This window comes from Rhodamnia argentea, chromosome 10 (assembly GCF_020921035.1).
Source record: "Rhodamnia argentea isolate NSW1041297 chromosome 10, ASM2092103v1, whole genome shotgun sequence".
Taxonomy (NCBI): domain Eukaryota; kingdom Viridiplantae; phylum Streptophyta; class Magnoliopsida; order Myrtales; family Myrtaceae; genus Rhodamnia; species Rhodamnia argentea.
The window spans coordinates 8091229-8113968 of NC_063159.1; the positions used below are offsets into that span (position 1 = coordinate 8091229).

A 22740-nucleotide genomic window follows, 5' to 3' on the forward strand; every position below is an offset into this window, starting at 1 on the left:
CCATGATTGACTTGCGGGTCCCACTCATCTCTGTCAGCCCACATGCTCTCTCTCTCTCTCTCTCTAAGTTTTTCTTCTTCTTTTTATTCCCTCCCTCAAGTTCACCCCCCCCTCGGGTCACGTCACCCGCGGCGACATCAAACCCTCCGTGCTACCCACGTGCTCCGCTCGGCACGTGTCATGATTATCCTCGGACAAGGACAAGACCCGCCTGAGCATTGTGTTATCGACCCGATATTCCCGTGATAAAGTCGACATCGAAATCGAAATCGTAACCGAAACGGATAGTTATGAAAGTGAGATTAAAAAGCTTTTGATATTTATTGAATTTATATTAATTCAGTCCAAAATTTTTATATTCTACAATTAATTTTAAGAAAAAATTGCTGATGTGGACATCGATTGTCATACGCGGTACGACTTACCGACGTGGATATTTTTAAATAAATTTTTTATGAAATTTTGTAGTTTTTTTAATCTTTTTCCTTCTACTTTTCTTTTCTTTTCTTTTCTCTCATTTTTTTTTTTACGGAGTGCCTACAAGGGCCGACCCTCGCCTGATCATGGCTATCGAAGGCGGCCCTTGCCAAATCGGGCGAGGGCGACCTCGCTAGCTCTCTTTGGCCATTGCATGAGATTTCCATAAGAAAAAAAATTCATAAAAATCTTGAAGAGTTGTCCACATTAGTAACAATACATTACATAGGTGACCGGCATTGACTGGATCACCACGTTAGCTTTTTTCAATCGAAATTAACCGGATGAACTAAATTGGTAAAAACGTAAAAAAAAAATTTAAGATTTGATTTTAAAAGGTTTATAATTGAATTGGCATAAGTGTAATAAGTTTATAACTTTTTTAGTAATTTTCTCATGTAATCATTCGCTTTAAATAGTGTACTATCTAATGTTCAGCTAAATGGGTAAGTAATAATAATGATTATGAAGTAAAATTACCGAGCAAATAGTCTCTGCTGAGCCGTTGAAATTATCATTGAAACTGTATTACGGAAGAATATTCACGAATAAAATTAAATTCGTTTTCTGAATCCTCTGTAAACTCCATTTAAAATTGAGTGGGAAAAATTAATCATTTTTTCGGTGTCGTCATTACAGCTAATCTACTTCGACAAAGATGAGGCAAAAAACAGAGGACTCTGTTTTTTCCCTCTTTCCTGTTTTTTCCCGCTGCACGGTAAAAAGAAGTCTCAACCTCACTCACAGAACACACAACACTCTCTGTCTCCGCTCTCTCTCTGTCATCACGCTCTTTCTTCCCCAAATAGGGGGCCGTTTTCAACAGATCTGTCGGCGAGAGACGTTATTAATCATGCTCGATCCAGAAGGATGATAGCAATTAGTGATAATTAATGGTAATTAGTGTGGTGGCTTGCCAGAATTGTGAGATTATTTTAATTTGACCCCCTTATTCTCTTTCGCACTTGACGAGCTTGATTTGCATGGGAAAGCTGTCATTGTCTTCGTGCGTACTGATTGTGGAAATTAATTTATGTCCCCATTTATATACCATTAATGCCATCGATTCACATACAAACACTAGCAGCGCCCCTGTTTTTCTTTCCCTCTCTTGGGGGTGATTCTTGAATTTTTCTTCTCCTCCGTTTTCTTTTTTGTTTTGGCTCTATTGCTGCAAACTGGGTTGTCTGTCTGCATCGGCTTCTGTCGTCGTCGTCGTCGTCGTCGTCTCTTTGGGTCTTTCTGTTGCACGGACACTTTCTTGACTGAGGAAGATGCTAGTAAGTACGTTTGTTTCTTTTGATCTTTCTGGGATTTGTCCAAATTCCATTCTTTCTCGTTGCCAACAACGAAACAACTTCTTGAACTCTGTTTCTGTTTGATTCTCGGTTCGCTTGAACTGTGCATAGCTTGGTTGCTTTTCTTAGTCTTGTGGGTTCTTGCCAAAGTTCATCCTTGTTTGAGAGATGGCAATTTGATGGATTTCTAGTCGTATCTATGCTCGTTGGTTCTTTGCTTTACTAATGTTCTTATGCTTCTTTGGTGGTGGTGGTGATATAGATAACCGGTTGGATGTTTCATCAACTTGTGCTCTTTCACTTTGTTCCTGCTCTCTGAGGTGGTTTGGTTTGTCTACTTGTTCTCAAGTTTGGATCTTTTCCTTAACCGGCGTTCTGGTTGGCTGGTTGACGTTACCTGCATTGGATTCTACAGATTTTCACCTTTCTCAAGACATTTTTTGTATCTGTCCTGTACAACGATTTTGCTTGTTGTTTGCTGGACATGACTGTTGGTATTACAACTATGTTTCTATCCGGTTTCTGCTATCGTTTCTCCTGGAATTCGTCGTAAATTTAGACGGCTGGTAGAGTTTGCAATCGCCATCCTTTGGATTCATTCATATTAGTGGGAATGGCTTGCTGAGTCAGATGCTTGTGTTTGTGTGGAACAGTGAGTTATATCCATTCGCAAAATATGTTTCTGACAAAATACTCGGTCTAATTTCCCATAAATCCTTTTGCGCCTTTCCAGGGAGCGTTGCTCTTGCTTCTGGCACTGAGCAATGCCTTGAATACAAGAGGAGGAAACAGTGATGGGCAATGTGAGTATAAACTGGCATTGGATTTGGATCCAAGACCGCATAGCGTGTCCATAACAGAGTTCGGTGCTGTTGGAGACGGGAAAGCTCTAAACACTGTCGCCTTCCAGAATGCCATTTTCTACCTCAAGTCCTTTGCTGACAAGGGAGGCGCTCAGCTTTATGTGCCTCCCGGAAGGTGGCTCACTGGAAGTTTTAACCTCACCAGCCATCTCACTCTCTTCTTGGAAAAAGGGGCCACGGTTCTTGCATCTCAGGTCAAGTTTGCTGATGCTTTGATGTTCTCACTTTGAGCATATTAAGCAAAAAGCAATACTAATTCTTGCATAATGTATTGTCTCTCACGTATTCAGGACCCATCTCACTGGGAAATTGGGGAACCTCTCCCATCTTATGGACGCGGAATAGAAACTCCGGGAAGAAGATACCGGAGCTTGATAAATGGGTATGGGTTGCACGATGTGGTGATAACAGGTACTCCAGATTCTTAACTTTGTCTGCTGCTATAATTAGTTTGCGCGTGCTACTACCAAGCCTCATTTGAGCAATCCATTGATCGGTAAATACTCTAGGTGACAATGGAACTATCGATGGTCAAGGCTCGTTTTGGTGGGAGCTATTCGCCAATCACTTGTTGAACTACAGTCGCCCTCATCTTGTGGAATTTGTAGAGGCAAAGCATGTAGTGGTTTCTAACATTACGTTCTTGAATGCTCCTGCCTATAACATCCATCCAGTCTATTGCAGGTATGTTTGCAAGAGCCTTGTAGTCGATATGTCACCCATCACCTCTGATTGTTAGTTGTACATATGAAATTTATCATCATTCCTTCGGTATAATGCAGCGATGTGCACATCCAAAATGTTTCAATTAATGCTTCACCTGAATCTCCTCGCACTGTTGGCATCGTACCAGGTTAGTGATGCAATGGTTTTGAATAAGGAAAATGTGGCTGAACTATTGCTTTGTTCTCTAATAACCTCTGCATTATGCAGTAATTTGCATCAGTATCTCATGTCTGTAATGGGTTTACTCAGTTACGATTGTCTGAATCTTTTGCTAGATAACACTGGCAGTTGCTTACGTTCTTCATTCTATGTTAAAAACAAGTTGGACAAGTCTTTGAAACAATTCCAAGATGCTTTTTCGTCCAATCAGAAACATTTTCTTTGTATCTCATGGAGAAGAAGAAAATCCACTGATATTGGAAAACTTGAGAATTGATGCAGCTGCTTCTATTCTGAGAGTTCTTGCATAAGACCTAATCATGCATTTCATATAATCTTCTTCTTTCCCTCTCCCTCATTCAGGGCTTATAATTCTGGCCACAGCAAACTCTTCGACTGCCAAGCCCATTATTCGGTTAAATCTGTTTGGTATACCCTGATAATTGGTATCGATACATACTGATATGTTTTGTTCTTTCACGGAAAAATTTCAGATTCCTCAGACAATGTATGCATAGAGGATTGCAGCATTAGCATGGGTTATGACTCCATCGCGCTCAAGAGTGGATGGGATGAGTATGGAATTTCCTACAGCAGACCCACCTCTCATGTGCACATTAGGCGGGCCTACTTGCAGTCATTCTCTGGGGCTGCAATTGCCTTTGGTAGCGAGATGTCTGGTGGGATCTCTAATGTCTACGTGAATCGTGTCAGCATATGTGGCTCATCAAGTGGCGTAGAATTCCGAACAACACGGGGCCGAGGCGGCTACATCGAAGACATAACCATATCTGACGTCGACATGGATGACGTCCAAGTGGCATTTGGTGCTAAGGGTCACTTTGGGTCCCATCCGGATGAAAATTTCGATCCAAATGCTCTCCCGGTTTTGCGCTACATTACTTTACAGAATGTGGTAGGAAGAAGCATCGCGGTTGCTGGAAATTTCACGGGAATTAGCGAATCTCCATTCACTTCCATCTGTTTGTCTAATATCTCCTTATCCCTCAAATCTGCTTCATTGACATCGTGGACTTGTTCCGACGTTTCGGGTTCTTCCTCATCTGTGCTTCCCGAACCATGCCCTGAGCTCGCAGGCTCGTCCTCAAACTCTTCCTCAGCTTGCATATCTAGCGTAAATGCCATTGGTAATTCTGCAACCTTGTGACATGTTCCATAGAGGATCAACCCTACCTGTTTTGTAGTTTCAAATTGGCGCCAGATTCTTCTACAGGAAGGCGGGACATGTTCGAAAGAAGAAACCTCAGAGTCCGCCAGTCGATTCACATGGCGATCGATCACAGCTGTTTATTCACAAGTTGTTTGTACAGCCTCATTTCTTCATTCATATTGTAAGGAAATTTTTGGTAGAAGACAGGGTCACCTCAGATTGTTTCCTTGTTGTACTTAGCGGCTCTCTCTCTCTCTTTCTTTCTTCTCATAATCTTTGTTTGGGGGGGGTGGTGGTGTAACTTCATTGTAAGGGTTTCTTTTCACTTATTTGGAGTGACTTCATGTGAGATGAGATCATATGTGACTATATGAAAAGTGATTCTTGATGAGGTCATGTGGAAGTACAAGCAAGATGCTCTCTCTTCTTTCAAAGTAAGCATATCTTGCTGCATTCATCTTTAATCGTTTGCTCTTTTCTGCTGGGAAGCATTCATCTTCATGGTCGCTATGTAATAATCTTTTGCTGCGCGGTAAAGAGAATGATAGCGATACTCATTGCTTGAGGCTGAGGCTGTTGTATCCAAGTGCTTCTGCTGATGAAGTTTTGTCATTCCAGGTCACACACAGGTACACATCATTCTATCAGCTAGACCCCATTATCACCGGACCGCGAGCACAATTTACTTAGGCGTCACATCGATTTCTGTTCGTTTAGTTCCACTGCTCTACAGAACAGGAATAGTCCTACATTTTTACCATTTGTCGGAGCCGATGTTCTTACCACGAAATGAAAGAGAAGTTTACAGAGAAGACAGTAGTGACGATGGTTTGAACTTGCATATGAATCTTAAAGCTAATAGGGTATTGATGTCCGTTTCTTATTTGAAGGAACATTTCTTGTGGCTTGGGAATGAATCTCAAGGAAATAGTTTCCAAGGATGAAAACCTTACATGCATATACAAAGGGAATCAGCTGCAATTTTTCTGTTGAACGAAGGAAAAATCAGTGGCAGTTCGTGTCCTTTGAGTGAAAGTAATTTGCAGACCAGGAAGCCCCGACACGACAGGTGGTCAGCATTTTAGACACGTCAAATACACGCGAGTCTAGCATCTCGACACACGCGGGTCGATTTTAATCATTTGAAAATGAGTAGTTCGGATCGAATTGAACTTTCGGGCTGATCCAGGTAAATGAGATGCGCGGCTTCTTCAATTTGGGTGATATCAGAATTTTGTTGGACAAAATTGCCCTTGATCCGACCGGCCGGGAAGATTGGGCCGGCAATTACTTCAAATGTTTTTTTTCCTCTACCATCTCCTACTCCTAGTACATGCTTTGGTCTTGGCAGTTCTATTGACGTACTCAGGTGATTGCATTTCAGTCGTAAACATCGGTGGAAAGAGTAAGGACGAATGAAGTCTGAATTACAATTTTTTTTTTTTTTTTGTTTGGGGTGGCCTATCGAGCCATTCAGAAATGGACTATAGAGACTTAAAAATTCATTTTAGGATAAAGTCGATTTTATTTTACTTATGGAACGAGAAGAAATGTACGTACCGACACAACGTCAACCGGTATCTCATTCATTTTTTACTCTTTTTTCTATTCACATTGTTTTTTCTGCCTGATATTATCTATGTCCTCATTTGCACTAGATTTTGAATATCAATCTTTTGTTCATTTTATTGAGGATTCCATCTATTTTTGTAGCTTTTAGATGATAAAGGACTAAGGGTCTCTTTTAGTAACGATTCTAATTCTCTGATTTTGTTTCCGAGAATAGAAAAGGATCAAAAACATATGTGGTAACGTAAATGATTCTGATTCTAATTTTATTCCCCGAGAATATTTTTGGAGCAAAAACAAGAAGAAAAAAATTTTGATTATGAAAAAAGGAATTACTTTTGAGAATCATAAAAACGGATAAAATTTTAGTTTTTTAAAAAGATTAAGTCAGTAGGCTTCCACGTGAGCTTCTGAACTTAAAAAAAATTAAAATTAAGATTGAAAATTTAATAACAACTACTTTTTTTTAAACTCGTTTTAAATTAAAATTTTAAAAAAAGCTTTAAAATTTAACCAAAAAAATGTTAAATTTTTTTAAAAGGGGGGGTTAAAAAATCAATTTTTTAAAAATAAAAAATGGGGGGGAATTAAAAAAATCCAAAAAATTCAAAAAAATAAAAAAAAAAATAAAAAAGATTTCAAAAAGATTTAAAAAAAGAATTCTCGCCACTTGGTTGTTTTCGGGAATAGAAATTTTGTATAGTTACCAAACGCGTTTCTGTTCTAAAAGAAATATTTTGTGTAATTATCAAACGCGTTCTGATTCACCAAAAATCATCCAAGGAACAAAAACAAAAAAATGATTCTAATTAAAATCACTTTTTTGGATCAAAATCGTTGCCAAACATGCCCTAATTATACTGCTTATATATTCACATTATCCGAAAGACCACCAATGAATAAATAGTCTAGTTTATTTTCATTTATTTTAATTTTAATGAATTTTATTTTGTTGGGTTTTTTCTTCTTCTTCTTTTTCCTAATAAATGTATAATTTTATGTCTATTTTCTAACTTTTTTACACCAATATTAAAAATTGAGTTGGGTAATTGCAATATCCGAAAAGAAAATAATGATAAAAATAACCAAAAAAAAAAAAAACAACACAAGTGAAAAATGAAAAAGAAATTCAGTTCCTTTTTTTGGGCATATAAAAAATCAGTCAGTTCAAAACCCTCACTAAACCCTCCCAAAAGCAAGAGCTCCTCGTCTGCCTCAGCAAAAACCTCCGCCGTCCCGCCGTCAGCGACTCTTTCTTTGGATTCGTTCAGTCCGTCTCCGGCGAAGTGTTGGACCGTGCTTCGAAGTAGGCTAGAGCAAATTGGCCGGTTTCAATCTCCTCTCTTTTCGACGGCATGAGCTCGTCAAATATCAGAGACCTCTTGACGGCGTTCAGTCCGTCGTCGGAATTCTTCGCCATCAGCTCCGGAGATGGCCGGATTAAGGTTACCTCACGTGCTCCCCGATTCTTTTCTTCTGGCAAAATTTTCTTCGAATTTGATAAGTAAGTATTGGCTTTTACGCTAAGTCAGACACGAATTAGCAATTATTCTCAGTTTCGATGAATGCCGCTTTGCCTTATTACTCGCCAATGTGTCTCAGTAGGTAACAGTTGCTTCGCTTAATTAAATGGGACCTTTAATTTTTTGTTTCTTTTTCATTGCTTTTTAGATTTGGGACACTTTGAAAGGGCAGATTCAGACAGAGTTTGTGGACATTGCGGGAAATGATCCGACGGATGTGTTGATGAAGCCGGACAGGGGTCACCTTTCGGTTGATTACACCTGCATGAAATGGTTGGACTTGGGGGCACAGGTAGGCTTGTGATTCTTCTGGAAGTTGAGGACAGTTTTGCTTCTTGATAGCTGTTGTGGGTGGTGGGCTTTCGCTATAATTTGAAGTAACTAATTTGGCCTGTGACTGGTGATTGCAGAAGAAAAGAAAGCATGGCGGCTCATTGATAGTTTTAGGAACAGGCGGGGGTGATGTCCTAGCACTCGATGTGGCATCTGGTGAATTGAGATGGAGAATTAGTGACTGTCACCCGGGGTGAGTTACTGCTAAGAATTTCGGAATTTCTTGCTTGTTGTTGGCCGTGAAAACCTTCATGTCATGGTTTTATCGGAAAATAAGATATTCTAATCTTAATTTATTGCAGTTTGTTGCTTCTCCACTGACTAACATTCTTTCGACATTGTTGGTAGAGTCCATAGCAAGTGTCTGAAATTGTAAATCCAACAATGGAATGTTAGATTATATATCATCTTGCCAATAGTGTCCTCAGTTTTATGCTGAATTGGGATTGCCATTCTGGTCACTAACGCGGTGTATATGGGATATATATGCTGATTGTTGGGGGTATAGAATGAGAATGTTTGGAAAAAGCTTGGCATAATCTGCTCGAGGATTTACAGCTGAAAGCATTTTCTTGTGACTTTTGAGTAGCCAAAAACTTCCTTTTTTGGCAAATTGATAACTCTTACTAGTTTTTAAGGAATTTGAAGTTTCTCATATTGAGATTGAGACATTCCTGAAGTCTCTCATGGAGTCAAAAAAACATGAAGAGGATGTCTGACCATGAACAGAAATGAGGAATTTAGGAGTATCATTATTGCAACTTTTGGGAGTGATGGTGAATGGTTCATTTTTCTTCATGAGGTTTAGCTGCACTCTTTTTCCATTGAAGTGGTAGATGGGATGATCATTAATTTTCTGTTGCATTAACACTCTAGCAAGTTCCCAATATTCTCTGCTACTTCTCATGTGCAGGGGTGTCACTGCCATCTCGTTTTCTGGGCAAGGGTCACGCGCTTACATTGGCGGTGCTGATGGGATGATTTGTGAAATTGATCCCATTACAGGAATCTCCTTAAAAAGGTTCAGAACTTCAACAAAGGCTATATCTGCCATCTCTGTTTCATCAGGTATGCTTAAGTTGTCCTTCTCTAGACTCTCTAGACTTCTTTCTTTACAGCTGTTCGATGCTTTATGCTGATTCTTCAGTGTAAGGGTAAATGAAAATAGGAACATTTACTTTGGTTGTTATATCAATTCTAATCCAACCTTTCAATTATGTAATAATTTCGCATGTACATAAGCAAGCATTGCAAACCTTGCCTCTCTAAGTTATGTGTTGTGTCTGACCAAAAAAAAAAAAAAAAGTTATGTGTTGTGACCATACGTAAGCTTTCGAGCAATAATGTGGCTACTAGACGCATGAGCTTTACATCAAGCTAAATAGGGTTGGGACTTGGGAGCTACTTTATGTCAAAATTAAGCCAACCAAATTTTGAAACTTGGCTAGTCCATGGAGCTCAGGTTTTCCATTTCAAAGCTGTACTTCATATCTCCCAAACTTGGTTAACCTATCTATGAATCAGGGTATTAGTCAATGAAACATCAGTAACCTATGCTGAGTGAGGTGAGGCTGCATTTGAAGTACTTAATTAAGTTTGTGGATCATGCTGATGCAATACAAATGTTGGGCTAGAATTGATTAAAGGACTAGGCACAAGCTTTTATTTCAAAGCATGCTTACTTGATATATGCTAGTGACACGTGAATTTGGAACATTGGTATTTTGCTGCTAGACTTGACGAGGAAAAAACATTTCTAATGTGACTATGAGAATATGTTGATGCATATTGGTTTAGTTATTGGTTGTAAGGGATTTTACATGAAAAACAAGGTAGTCACTAGTCCATTATCTTCAAAAGATTTTATGAAAGAAGTGGGCGGATGTGTGGCAAGAAAATGTTCTGAATATTGTAAGCAGATGAAACAGTGTAGCCGAGACTCCACAAATCTACAATCACTTGCATGGACGAGAGGTTGAAGGAAGTAACAATAGCTGGATGCATAATGCATGCATAGGATTAAGAGTTGACATGGCTTTTTTCTAATGGATTTAGATGGAAATTATTCTGTGTGTATGAAATTAGAGGAGCAAAATAGAAACCCAGGTTGAATCTGATGAGGATGAAATGAATAATTGATCTGATGTTTAGGAAAGTGTAAAATACTAGGTAAGTCTTCCATGATTGTATGGAATTGACTGCGTGCTGGGTTGCAGCTGTTAATATTTGCTGAAACTTCCATTTTGCTGTTATGCAGATGGAAGTGTACTAGCTTCTGCATCTGCACAAGTAAAGATATATAGTTGCTCAGATCACAAAAAGATACAGAAGTTTTCTGGCCATCCCGTGAGTCTTGGTTTTATAGCCAGTCTTGTATTTTCTGTTTTATGCATCCACTATGCTCCTTGTAATTTATAGTCCATTGAATTCTCTGAATTGTAGGGAGCTGTTCGCTCTATGATCTTCACTAATGATGGGACGTATGTTCTTTCCTGTGCTGCTGGTGAAAGATATATTGCTGTTTGGCGAGTTGATGGCAGTAAAACGCACTCGGCAAGCTGTACACTGTCCATGGAGCATCCTGCAGTGTATCTTGACAGCAAATGCATTGATAACGGAGAAGTCAAGGGCCTGTATATTTTGGCTCTTACAGAGACTGGTGTTTGTTATTTCTGGTTTGGACAGAACATTGAGGAACTACGCAATTCGATACCTGCAAAAGTCTATTTATTTATTGAAAACTCTTCGTTGAAGAATCATCATGGTGCACCTACAATACTTGCTGCAAAATTACAAGGCATTCCAACTCGTGCATCTGGGCACATTTTTATTTCCCATGGTCTGCTAGTAAAGCCACTCTTTCAGAAAATTTTAGTGCATTCTGGCGAAAACATGACTTTAAACAGCTCTTTAGACGGAATTCTTTTGCCCACTGGTCAATCCCTGGTTAGGGCTAAGAGAGGACAAGATGCAAGGAATAAAGGTAAGTCTTGCTTGTTGCTTTTCTTATAGGTTTAATCTTGCAGTGTTAAGTGTAGTTTTAGACCTATAACTTGTAGGGTTTTTGCAATTTTGTCCTCTAGCCTTTTCTTTCTTTCTTTATTTTTTTGGTATTTGGCTCAATTAAGTCTTCTGGCTCTCTCTGTTTGTGGAAGCAAGTACAGACTTTTGGTGCTTCGGTGGAAAATTAGCATTTATGTTGATTGATAAACTAGTCTGCTGGCTGCCTGCCATTAGTAGCAGTTGCAGATAAAGTTCCATGACATTCTGTTGATCAAGAAGATTATACTATTTTCTTTTTAACTCAATGGCTCCTTGGCAATTCCATTAATGTACACATGATGGATCAAAATATGCCTGTTTTGAAAAGAACACAATTGTTTAGGGCATCTATAAATTGCAGGGATGGATAGAGAGATGTGTGCTCCTGCTATTTATTGTAATTTGTGAACATGATAAATGGAAGCATAAAGTTCAGATGATTTTACGGCTGAGTTCAACATAATTAATTGTGAGCATGACTTTGTAAAAAGGATTTGTTTGAAGTTCATAGACAAATGCCAAAAGAATTAATTGGAAATGATAATTTTTTATAGCATGTTTTTCCATTGGTAGGATTATGACATTGCAGGCTGCAAAGACCTCTAGATCGAGATGTTGTTAAGTACTCTTTTTTAATGATTTAATTTTTGTACCCGTTCTTAACCCATATTTGATGGGCTGAATTGTTGCATTGATTAATTATATTCAGTTAATGGGCCTTAAATGGGTTTAGAATGTAAAGCCCAAAAATATGGGTGTTAAATGGGTTCACAATTTATTTTAATACAACCCATCTTTATGACTCTCTCTTCACTCTCTTTTGTTCTCACTCGATCTCGCTCTCACTCGCAACACGCTCTTGCCCCAATTTGAATATGAGTTTTTCTAGGTTGGGGTAAATATGGAAGTATTTTAGCAATATGGGTTGGGTCGAGTATGGGTCACTAGATTTGTATTGCATGGAAATGGGTCAAAATGGGTTAAGTGGGCCAATTTGGGTCGAATTATTTTCAACCTGATCCACCTGTTTAACGGGTTTATCTATGAGTTTGTGGATCCTTGGATCATAGGATGTACGAGGGATATTAACTGCTTTTGCCACAAGCACCTTCCAATATATGTGAAGTAATTGTGAGTTGCTTTCAGTTATCCATGTTCTGAACCATCCCATAATTTTATACTAGGGGTGCCATATCTTCTGCAAATCTTTATCTGCTACATGGTATTCTCACTGATCATTTGCCTTTATTCTCCTATGCTCTACTGAAATCATTCACATTAATGTTCTAGCTGGTATATTTAAGTTTCTTCCTCATAATTGTTACTTCCTCATAAAGCAGTGACGGCATTGGATCGAGCGAATGCTGAAGATGTCCTACTTCCAGTTCCAACTTTTACTGATTTGGGAGAAAGAAAGAAACCACATCAATATTCTGGCATTGACCCTGATGATGTAATTGCTGATATAGTTAACAGCAGGAGTCGAGCAAAATCTTTGGAGAGCGAACAAATGCGTGGTACTCTTCTTCCTAAAGTATAACACTCTTGCTGTGACCTTATCTTGAGACTTTTGATTGACTAGGCGTGCCAGTATAACTCATGCATGGAGGAGTAAATATACCAACAGATAAACAAATAATTTGGTTGGAAGTTTCTGTCTGAAGATGGTTTACCTCGAGATGTGAATTTGCTTGTGCTTGATCATATTACGCATCATCTGAGGAGGCTTAGTCTAATCTTGTATTTACATTGCAAGTTTATGAGAGATTTCCAGAATTCGTCATCCCAAGAGGCTTAGGGCTTGTTTTCTATAACTCAATTAATTTTGAAGATTGATAACTAACAAGATTATGCTTGTTTCATAACCCTGAGGAGCTTGACTTAAAAGATTCAATTTAATAAAAAGTTCACTTACTGAGGTAAGTAAGAAAGGGATTTTGTCATCTGTACAATAAAAAGGTAATTGATGACAATAGAATCATGCCAATTATATTGCTATAACTTACCCATGATATTACAGTTTTGTTTTTGGTATTACCAATATTTAGGGATCCAATTTCAGTTATCGTCAAACAAGTTTTTATTAATACTTTAAACACTTAAAATTATGGACACACAAAATCTAGCACTTAAGTTTTCAGGACTTATTTAAATTTCTTCTGGAACCACATGATTCTTCATCTCCTTCTCACATTCTGTGAATAGCCAGCAGTTTTATTAAAAATATATATATTTTTCATTTCTTAGAGAGTTGCTTTCTGAGTGATTTCCCAAATACATCTCTGTCAATACATCGTTCTGAGAGATACTTGTCATAAAACAGCTTCATATTCCGAAGGTTATTTAGGGGAAAGCATGGGAAGAATGCGGTCAAGAAAGATAAAATGTCGGAAGAAAGAAATCATGCAATTCTAGTTTCGAGAGAGAAATTGGACACAGGAATAGCAGTTAGATTGGAGCAGGGAGGCAAGGAAAGAAAGAATTACAGTGACATTGTAATCATTGTTTTAGTATGAGGGCTGTTGTACCCCACTTATAACATAGCTAACTGCAGCAGGTGTTGATCTTTATTTTTTCTTTCCTTATATCTTAAATTCTTCATTTGTTGGTCCTTTTGCAAGCAATCTGATATATGTATCTCCAGGAATAAAGGCTTTTGAACTCTTTTTAAAAACAGTAATGCTCCGATCATCTTTTGACATTTGTCCCCTCATCCTATACTAGAACATGTTATATACTAGATGGTTTGTGATACATCTTTTGCACACCATATTGTGTTTTGTCAACTTCCCTAATTATTTTAAATGTCCGTTTGTTTTATTTATCTTTTATGCTGTCTTTCATATGCTTTAATTTCTTTTGGTGTTTTCCATGGCTAAATATCCCTGCTTTTTTTTATAGTTATATTCATCATTGGATTTTGGTAAATGATGCTGTCTTTGTTTATATTTCAAGTTGCATGAGGAAAAAATTGGGTGTACGTATTGCCTGTAAAACTAATTATCTTTTTAAATAGACATACATGTATTTATTCACAAGTAGGAAAATCGTTTCTTTTGGTTTCTTTTTTTCGCCAACTTCATACGAAGAAACACTATCTTCATTTATTTGTTAGACTATCTGATATTCTGTTACTTGTCTATGGACTTTAAACATGTCTTTGTCTATGACCAGCTATTCTGTTTAAAATAAGTGCATTGATAATTATGCTGGTAGCTGATACTATTTGTCACTTATTGCGGTTTCTGCAGATGATTTAGAAGTGGGCACATCTACACTATGCCTGGAGGACCAGTTGAGATCCCTAGGATTTATTGGTGGAAATGATGATTCTTTATATAAATCAGCCCCTGATCCTGCTTTCTTCAAGGATATAAATCTAGAAGCCAATCTATCAAATAAGAAGGTTCTACTTAGGAATATATCTTTTTTGTTGCATTAGCCTCTAATTTCTGTTGTTTGTACTTTTGATTCCCATGCGTCACTAATGTTTCCCTGCCTCATTAGATAAGGGATGCGATTGTATCTATGGGAGCAAGTGATGCATACAACCTACTGAGAGAGCTTTTGGCCTCGTGGCAGTCAAGGTTCTTTCTGTATTCTTCTTAATTTTCTTTTGCTAATATATATGGAGCTGTTGTTTGGCTAGGTTCGTCCTCAGTCTGTTTGTTTCTCTTATTCTCATAATCATCGAGCAGGTTTAGAGATGGTAAAACATGCTAATAGTAATTTGATCCATGAACAGGTCATCTAATGCAAAGCTAGTTCTTCCATGGATCAGCAGGATATTGGTCATTCACAGTGATTATGTCCTTTCTCAGGAACCATCGACTGAGCTGCTTTTTTCTTTGGGCAAGGTAAAAAGTTCGTTGAAGTAAAATTAGCCTATTTTTTCGTTAGTTGGTTCTCTTGATGAGTGATTTTTGGATACGCCCCTCAATGATTAAAATTCCCTTGTTAAAACCTTTTCCTTCGCTATTAGAAATTTTTTCGGAACCCTTGTAATTGTAGCAATAATTGAGTGGAAGAAGCCAGAAGCAATGATGTTCATCACCTATTACTTTTTCCTCTGCAATTGTTGGCCAATAATATTTGTATGCTTTATAGTACAAGGTTTTCGTTATTTGATATGTCTCCCTTGTTCAGCCTCTAACCTTTCGCGGCCCCTCCATTCATTGACAAGTCTGCATGTTAATTGTTGTCATGTTATCTTGTTTTTAGTTTTTTCGGGTCATCAAAAGCAAATTGACAACTATGAGGGGATCTCTTGTTTCTGATCGGAATACTCCCAAGACAAAGGCTTCAGCCTTGTCTCCTCGGCCAAAAAGTTAATTAATCAGTTGCATGAAATGATTCCATGAGAATATTGTAATATAAGCATCTATATGTTAGCTTTTCCCTTAGTGAAGCAAGAGCTTAGGACATATTTTTCTTGAGCAAAGCTGGCCCATCTCTTGTTTCTTTTTCAAGTGCTTTTCTTAGAATAGGCATTTTGTTCCTTCGACTTTAGAATCAATGTTGTCGAGTGTCTTATCAATTCAAATTGCTGGCTATCTGATCAGAAAGTTATTCCACGAGTCTGAACTCAGAAACCCCAACATTAGACCCTAATATCTGGGTTAGGACATCAAAGGAAGTAAAAAGAGTGAAAGGCAGCAGAAAGAAAAGCAATGGCGAAAGATTGAAGGAAAAAAAAAATGGCTGCTACTGATGCAACCTCAGTTCATTAAATCTCCTTTATATTTGTCAATGTGTTTAATTGTAAAAGGTGCGTGAGGGAAAGGTGCGATTATGAGTTCTTTAATCTCTGTTTCTTGGAAAAATCCTTCCAATCTTTTTTCCAGGTGTAGGTAGCATCCACTGTGATATGAAAGAATTGTATTTGTTTCTGTTTTGCTTCATGTCTAGATTATTTTACTTCTCAGATTCATTGTAGAGCTTCACATTATCAACTATTCTTGGGTTATGTTTGCCTTATGGTATGATATATATAATTCCTTTACCTTATAGATTGCAAAAGCTAGAGGGGCGGCCATCCAACCATTGCTACAGTTAGTTGGTCGGCTGCAGCTTGTCGTCACTCAGGTTTGTGCCCTTCATATCTTCGCTTCAGATAATTTTTTGAGCTTGGCAGTCTCTAATTTTGTTAAATGTTGTCTTCTAACAGATTGACAAGGCCACACATGATCAAACTAGAGATTCCCTTCATGAGCATCAAACTGATGAAAGTGATGATGAGGACGAAGACATTGATCACGTCTTTTACGGGGATGAGGATGAATCTGGACAAACTAGCGATGATAAAGATGATGAGTAGAAGCTCTTTCTTTTTAAGAGGTAGTCATTCTTTACAAGTATGCTTTGTTCTTTTTAAACATTGTTTTTTTTTTTGGGGTCAAGCTTCTAAACATTGGTTTGAATTGGGTGTTTTCGCTGCTTGTAGTGTGAAACTTGCTCAAGATGGAGATGGTCACTTGGGGCGAGTCGCCAGTCAAGTTGCAGCTACCCCAGGAGAAATTCATATATATGCCGCCGGTTTTGTGCCCTCCACCATCTTCTGATCTCGAACGCGTGTACTTTTCTCACGCAATCGCCTTGATGATGAAGACAACCGCAGGCTGGCTGTTGCGGTGGTGGCCGTCGCTCGACAATGGATTGCGGCATCTCCGTTTGTACTTTTCTGTAATTTGTTTTCTTACTAATTCAATCACATTCCCCATCTACCAAGCCCTCTATAGATTGTTTATCTGTATCTGTCCTTGTATCCTGTTTCTCAAACAAAGAGCAGGATATAAAAAATCCGAAAACTTCTTGTTCGATCTTACCGTATCCTTTTCGACTTTGTTTCTTAGGTACCAAATGCAGCATAGGAGTAGAACATGCTATTGTACCCCCGACGAGTTGACGAAGTACATGTCAAATTCTCTAGATATAATTTTAAAATCGAGATAATGACATAAATGGTCTTGAATTTTTAATTAGTTCAATATGATCCTTGAATTTCAGCGTAATGCGCAATATGATCCTTAAATTTTTTAGTTGTTCAATGTGTTTCGTGAATTTTTTGTACATGTTTAATTTGGTCTCTTGATACATATCAACATGTTCAATGTTGTCATTTTATTAATTCAATTTCAAAAACAACATTGAACATTTTTTTATAGTTGATGGATGAAATTTAAACATCCGGATCATATTGAATAATTTAAAAGTTCAGGATGACATTGCATATTGGAATAAAATTCAAGAATCACATTGAACAAATTAAAAGTTGGGGGATTAGATTGAATATTGAGTTAAAGGTTAGGGATTATTTTTGTCATTTTCTCTCCAAAATCGGAGACCCGGAAATTGCAGATGACAATTTTTTGCATTGCATTGCATTGCACGGCAGCCTAAAAGCAGTTTTGGCACTTTGACATAATCTGCTGGATGCTAGATATAATTATGTAAGGTTCTAAACCTAGTTATGTAAACTCAGCTAAAGCCAAGAGAATTAAAATGATCCGGTTTTACACGGAAAACATGAAATATGAGATCGAAGCAACCGAAAGTTAAAGTCATTCAAAATGGGATTTTGTGAAAAGGTTTATGGCCGGATTGTCACAATTGAAAGGTTTATAACTGAATTGACAAATTGTTAAAAAGTTTAGTATTCAATTAGTACAAGTGAAAGGTTTTGAACTGAATTGACCGCCGTACAAAAGATTTAGGACTGCCGAAACGAAAATGGTTATTGTATTCGATTTTAAATTAGTACAGTGTTCTCCGTTGATCATATTTTCGATTTCAATACGTCTCGATCTAGATGAAGCACGAATAGCGCGACATGTGGAGTTACCAAATGATGCAGCTATAAGTTGTTGATCTGCACATAATGTCAATATGATCGCAAATAATCGAGACAAGATGCGGTTGCTCATCTCTTTATTTATCTCGAGTAATCTCAATAATTCAAATCCGATTTCAAAGAACTTGGTTTTCATAACTCCGGTGAGCTCTAAAATGCTGCAGATCGAAATTTCATCGGTCGAAATCACAAAAACAAAGTAAAGAAGATATGCTAGCTCTTCATGAGAGCAAGAGCTTTTGTGTGACACTCAAACAAATTCATGTGTGTAACTCAAACAAATTCATGTGTGTAAACCTAAATCATAGCAAAGAATTACAAACAACAATCTTAATGAAGAGGGCGGCGTTGGAACATGTCCTATGCATAGGCCTGTGGGTTCTCTAAGAGGTAAGACTCCACAACCCTGAATATGGCCATGGCCTTTTCCTTCCCAGCCTTGATCTCCTCCTCTTCAACTTGAAATGCCTCCTTGGTGTTGTACTTGCTCTTCATCTTGCAAACCGACCCTCCGTCGCCGGCGGCCTCAAACTTGACCTCGTAATTGATGGATTCGAGCTTGTCGCCCAGCGCGTCGCCCTCGACCATCGTGTACCTACACACGAAGTTCTCCTTGTCGAGCTCGTCAATCCGGTGCCTCACGTACTTGAAATGACTAGCTACATTTGTCACCGAACAAGAAGTGAACTCACCAAACTCGTTACTAGAGAGAGGATCCAAAAAAAAAAAAAAAAAGGGTGTGTATGCGACTAAACGTACCTTCGGTGAAATTAACTTGCTCGATGCTCCCGGCCCCTCCGTCGCCTTGTACGAGCTCCACGCTCTTTATGAACTGAGGCAGGAGCTTCGGGATCAGGGCATTCGACTCGACGATCAACGCCTTGAACATGCGAGCCGGAGCGATCGGGCATGTGAGCTCTTGTGTGATGCTGGTTGCACCCATGGCTAGTAGCAATGAGAAAGAAATAACCCAGACAAGTGTATGGTTCTTGAGTGCAGTTAATGCCTTCCTATTTATGGTTAGCGTTATAAGAACAGGTAGGGCTGGTTTGGCAAGAGTCACGTTTGAGGAAATGGAAGAGTCAAAGGGTTTGCAGCCTAAAAGGAATGTAAAGAGTCATTAAAGTTGGTCTCCCTCGTTTGCTTTTTTGTCATGGAAAATGGTTTCGGTCCATTTCAGATTCAAGGTGAAATGTCAAAGATCGTGTTCCAAACATAAACGCAAGAGAGCACGTTCTCATGCTCACATGGGCGGCCATCACTTTGAATTGGTCGCACTTGAGTTTGATCTACATGACCGGGCCGATCTGATGTCAGAACAAAATGTTCTTATTTGGATAAACTCATATTGATCGATTTTCGCAATTTTCTTTTTCAATAAGTAGCAGCAGGCGAGAATACTTAATTGGTCGGTGATATCACATCAGCATGTCACACGATATAAGCATCATATCATATATCTCTTTGCACGTAACGTCCTACTTTCACAGCTGATTTGTTCAAATGTATCGAGTAAGGCCTTTCAAAATCATTTTAAGGAGAGAAATAATTTTGGTTAGGTTTGATGCAAACTTCCCTAACACCGGTGGTATGACTGGGTCAAAATCGGGTCGGCAATGGAGGCTGCTGCTTTTCCGTTAAACTTTGCTTCTCCTTTTCTTTATCTTGTTCTGTTTTTATTATTATTGTTGTTGAATCATTTGATCTCTTATCTAATGTCCCTTACAACAGATAAGATATGATTAGCTTAAACATTATTTTAAAGAGCCCATGTGTCACAATAAGATAAGCCCAAACCCTAAACATATTGATATTACGAGAGTATACTCTTCATTAATGATATTACGTATTGCGGATTATGAAAGTATATATTGAGAGCTTTAAATGTCAGTCCGAATTTGAAATATTGGGCCGTAATTCGCAATCTTATTGGCCATTCGGCATTCTATTTATTATCCACGTTTTCGTTTGTCATACGAAAATTACTGAAATAAGAGAATTTCGCCGTACCAATCTTTCTACGAAAATAATATGCAGCACAATTTACAAATTCCCACTCCTTAAAATTCCACGAAACCACTACACCAGATTCCTGCCACACCTTTCGTCCTCTTATTCTCAGCATAAGATAAGAACAGCACTCACCAACCAAATATTCTCAACTCCAAACACTGAGCGACTCAACTTCTCTTCTCTACTTTTGGATTCAGCACAACCAGACATATTTAACACAGAACACGAACAATACAAGATGGATGAGATCGGCTCAATAGGCATCCGGATTTGCCACCAGATATGCCTCGATGGCCTTGAACATGGCGGACGCCTTCTCTTTCCCGGCCTTGATCTTCCCCTCGGGGAGGTCCACCTCGCCGATGGTGTAGTACTTGCTCGTGCTCTTGCACACCGAGCCTCCGTCGGGCGACGCGGTGATCTTCACATCGTAGCTGATCTTCTCGAAGGTGGTGCCCAGCGGGTCGCCCTCAATGATCGAGTAGCAGTAGGCGAAGTTCTCCTTGTCCAGGGTCTCGACCTTGTGCTTTACCGTCTTGTACTGACTGCCTATAAAAGCAACAAAAGAAAGATAAGAGTTGTGACTCTCCGGTTTCGACATCGCAGGCACTGATCTTGATGGTGCCGATCAGGCCATTTAGACTTAGACATGGCCTGTTCGAAATCGAGTCACATGATCACTCGTGTAATGTTAATGGTTAGGAACATCTTAATTAACCAAGTTATGTTTCTGTCTTTGTCGATGGTCATGGTAATGTTCCATAAGGTTGAAACCGAGTTCATTCCGAGTGATCGTAACACAGGACGGACTAACCTTCGCCGAAATTGATCAACTTGATGGTCCCGGGACCTCCGTCGCCCTCGAGGACTTCTATGCTCCTGATGGCTTGCGGGAGGACCTTGGGGATGATGTTATCGGCGTCGAGGACAGCGGCCTTGAACATCTTGGCCGGAGGGATCGAGGACGTGATCTCGGAGTCGTAAGTGACGACACCCATGGTTGGATCGGAATAGAGTTGATGAAACTGAGAAGAGGGTGATCAGGAAAGACTTAGTAGTGTTGAACTTTGTAGTGAAGAGAAGAGGCTGAACTGAAGCTGACATATATACAGAGAGACTGAGTGTGAAGGTTTCTGATCACCGGAATTTTTTTTTTTTTTCGAAGGGCATATTTATTTCACGAAAAAATGAATAATTTATAAAAAAAACTTAAAAAAATCGATCGCTTATGTTATTTGCACAAAAGAATAAATAAAAATATTATCCACGTTCACAGAAATATTTAGACATAAATTATTACCGATAATAAAAATATTTATTATCGATTTATTTCAAGTGATACAAGCAACTGTTTTTAAGAAAGTATCTTCCAAATCAATCATAGTTCGCGAAACAAACGGAGTATGACAATACAAAAATAGCCTTAATTAATTTGTGGGATGTTCCAATCATGACATCGACCTTGCCCATAAAATAAAAGTGTTCATATGATAATTGAATCTTAGTCAAAGAAGGCACCTTCCTAGAACGATACCAAAAACACTGTTCCATTTCCCTTTCATGTGTTGACTTGACTTCAATCCAGGGAAATTTCCTCAGCAAATTCTTGGTTGAGCTTCACTGATATCTTACATAGTCTTTATCATAGTAGAAAGTCTCAACCCCTTAGATGCATACCATCGCAGTCCACTGTAGAATCAGAACACGTAATTGCTGAAATTTGCGTGAGAACATACACTTTCAATTTGAAAGTGCGGGTTCGAAAACATATTTATTCTGAATCGGAGGGAGAAATGCACTGGAATACCAAAGAAGTCTGATAGGAGAAGAATGGCTGACACTTTGATTGACTTAGAGATTATATAAAATAATTATAACTAAAGCGAGTCTAACTCTCGGGCGGATCATTCTATCCTACGTCGTTTCGATTTGTTCCCGAAAGTAGCAAACTTGAAGGTCGATGATGGCCTCGGGAAGCGGTTATTATCAACTTCGTCCGCAGAAGTAATTATGAATTGATTGCATGTAGTAGAAAACTTGAAAAATCGAGGGCACAATTTTTCAAATTGGGTTATTTGGGTACTACCTGTTTGTATCGAGCTTCCATCAATAAGAAAAGCACTGATTGTTCTACATGTTGTATTAGTGTAATTTAGCATTAGGAGGGGTAGTTTGGTAATTACACTTTATTACACACAGTGTATATATAAAGTGGGTTTTTAAGGTTTTATTACATTTAGTCAACAAAGGCTGCTCTGAAAGTCAAGATTGACGTCTACATACTTTGATTTTTCCTCTTGCTTTCATATGTCCAGTCCTTTCAAATCATATTATTGCAAATTATGTAGTGAAGTTGGTGGATCACAAGTGACATTGGCTCACGGGTTCCCTTGCTAATTTAACATCTTTTAATGTTCTTTTTTTTATCTAACACTATTGGCATAGCAACGCAGATATGTGGAAATGCTTTATAATTATTAAAACAAAAAAATTGTCTAGTTCTTCTTATCTAAATTACAGAATATGTGAACGTATACGAAAACGATCATGGTGTTGATCAGATTAATTAATGAATCCCGCTGCGCCGTTTAGGCTCGCCATTCGTCTCACGGTGATGGTCACATCGATCGGTTAATGGTGTTGATTAGAAGTCACGCGAGCAGGAGCGCGACCGCCGCCGCATTCGACGGTGACACGACAACATCCTTAATGGCTT

At 38.5% G+C, this 22740-nt stretch overlaps 4 protein-coding genes across 9 annotated transcripts; 2 read left to right on the top strand and 2 right to left on the bottom strand.

Annotated features, from left to right (window-relative positions):
* Positions 1–1233: 1233 nt before the first annotated feature.
* LOC115739292 (probable polygalacturonase) lies at positions 1234–5155 on the top strand. 3 transcript variants are annotated; one of them, XR_004015209.2, is made up of 7 exons: positions 1400–1757; positions 2509–2832; positions 2929–3049; positions 3148–3322; positions 3421–3491; positions 4018–4784; positions 4823–5155. XR_004015209.2 is itself a non-coding variant. In XM_030672301.2 (6 exons), exons 1-6 carry the CDS (start codon positions 1371–1373, stop codon positions 4689–4691), a joined length of 1368 nt encoding a protein of 455 aa, XP_030528161.1. In that variant the 5' UTR covers positions 1234–1370; the 3' UTR covers positions 4692–5155. The 3 variants fall into 3 exon arrangements, 2 of the variants coding, with proteins under 2 accessions (XP_030528161.1, XP_030528160.1); XM_030672301.2 differs by lacking the exon at positions 1400–1757 and adding an exon at positions 1234–1373 and having other exon boundaries at positions 4018–5155; XM_030672300.2 differs by having other exon boundaries at positions 1401–1757; positions 4018–5155.
* LOC115739300 (major allergen Pru av 1-like) lies at positions 4628–21120 on the bottom strand. 3 transcript variants are annotated; one of them, XR_007196634.1, is made up of 3 exons: positions 20839–21120; positions 20197–20573; positions 4628–4639 (listed from the first exon to the last, which is right to left on the bottom strand). XR_007196634.1 is itself a non-coding variant. In XM_030672315.2 (2 exons), exons 1-2 carry the CDS (start codon positions 21020–21022, stop codon positions 20278–20280), a joined length of 480 nt encoding a protein of 159 aa, XP_030528175.1. In that variant the 5' UTR covers positions 21023–21120; the 3' UTR covers positions 20054–20277. The 3 variants fall into 3 exon arrangements, 1 of the variants encoding a protein (XP_030528175.1); XR_004015211.2 differs by lacking the exon at positions 4628–4639 and adding an exon at positions 20054–20151 and having other exon boundaries at positions 20192–20573; XM_030672315.2 differs by lacking the exon at positions 4628–4639 and having other exon boundaries at positions 20054–20573.
* LOC115739290 lies at positions 7438–16980 on the top strand. Of its 2 annotated transcripts, none has more exons than XM_048270990.1 (13): positions 7438–7708; positions 7935–8078; positions 8197–8312; positions 9033–9187; positions 10377–10465; positions 10562–11102; positions 12499–12678; positions 14413–14567; positions 14669–14748; positions 14907–15018; positions 16172–16246; positions 16329–16498; positions 16605–16980. In XM_048270990.1, the coding sequence occupies exons 1-12, from the start codon at positions 7619–7621 to the stop codon at positions 16476–16478; spliced, it is 1887 nt and encodes a 628-aa protein (XP_048126947.1). In that variant the 5' UTR covers positions 7438–7618; the 3' UTR covers positions 16479–16498; positions 16605–16980. The 2 variants fall into 2 exon arrangements, with proteins under 2 accessions (XP_048126947.1, XP_048126949.1); XM_048270992.1 differs by having other exon boundaries at positions 12502–12678.
* On the bottom strand, positions 18289–19045 carry LOC115739299 (major strawberry allergen Fra a 1.07-like). Its single transcript, XM_030672314.2, has 2 exons — positions 18771–19045; positions 18289–18670 (listed from the first exon to the last, which is right to left on the bottom strand). The coding sequence occupies exons 1-2, from the start codon at positions 18952–18954 to the stop codon at positions 18372–18374; spliced, it is 483 nt and encodes a 160-aa protein (XP_030528174.1). The 5' UTR covers positions 18955–19045; the 3' UTR covers positions 18289–18371.
* Positions 21121–22740: the final 1620 nt, after the last annotated feature.

Bases quoted from the DNA above. Each gene is read 5' to 3' on its own strand.
- LOC115739292 (XM_030672300.2), top strand. The intron at 3,323-3,420 runs GTATGTTTGCAA...GGTATAATGCAG, and splicing joins ATCCATCCAGTCTATTGCAG to CGATGTGCACATCCAAAATG. The intron at 3,492-4,017 runs GTTAGTGATGCA...GAAAAATTTCAG, and splicing joins CACTGTTGGCATCGTACCAG to ATTCCTCAGACAATGTATGC.
- LOC115739290 (XM_048270990.1), top strand. From the start codon at position 7,619: ATGAGCTCGTCAAATATCAGAGACCTCTTGACGGCGTTCAGTCCGTCG. The intron at 7,709-7,934 runs GTTACCTCACGT...ATTGCTTTTTAG, and splicing joins CCGGAGATGGCCGGATTAAG to ATTTGGGACACTTTGAAAGG. The intron at 9,188-10,376 runs GTATGCTTAAGT...GCTGTTATGCAG, and splicing joins TGCCATCTCTGTTTCATCAG to ATGGAAGTGTACTAGCTTCT.
- LOC115739299 (XM_030672314.2), bottom strand. From the start codon at position 18,954: ATGGGTGCAACCAGCATCACACAAGAGCTCACATGCCCGATCGCTCCG. The intron at 18,671-18,770 runs GTACGTTTAGTC...TGACAAATGTAG, and splicing joins GCAAGTTAATTTCACCGAAG to CTAGTCATTTCAAGTACGTG.
- LOC115739300 (XM_030672315.2), bottom strand. From the start codon at position 21,022: ATGGGTGTCGTCACTTACGACTCCGAGATCACGTCCTCGATCCCTCCG. The intron at 20,574-20,838 runs GTTAGTCCGTCC...TTGCTTTTATAG, and splicing joins GTTGATCAATTTCGGCGAAG to GCAGTCAGTACAAGACGGTA.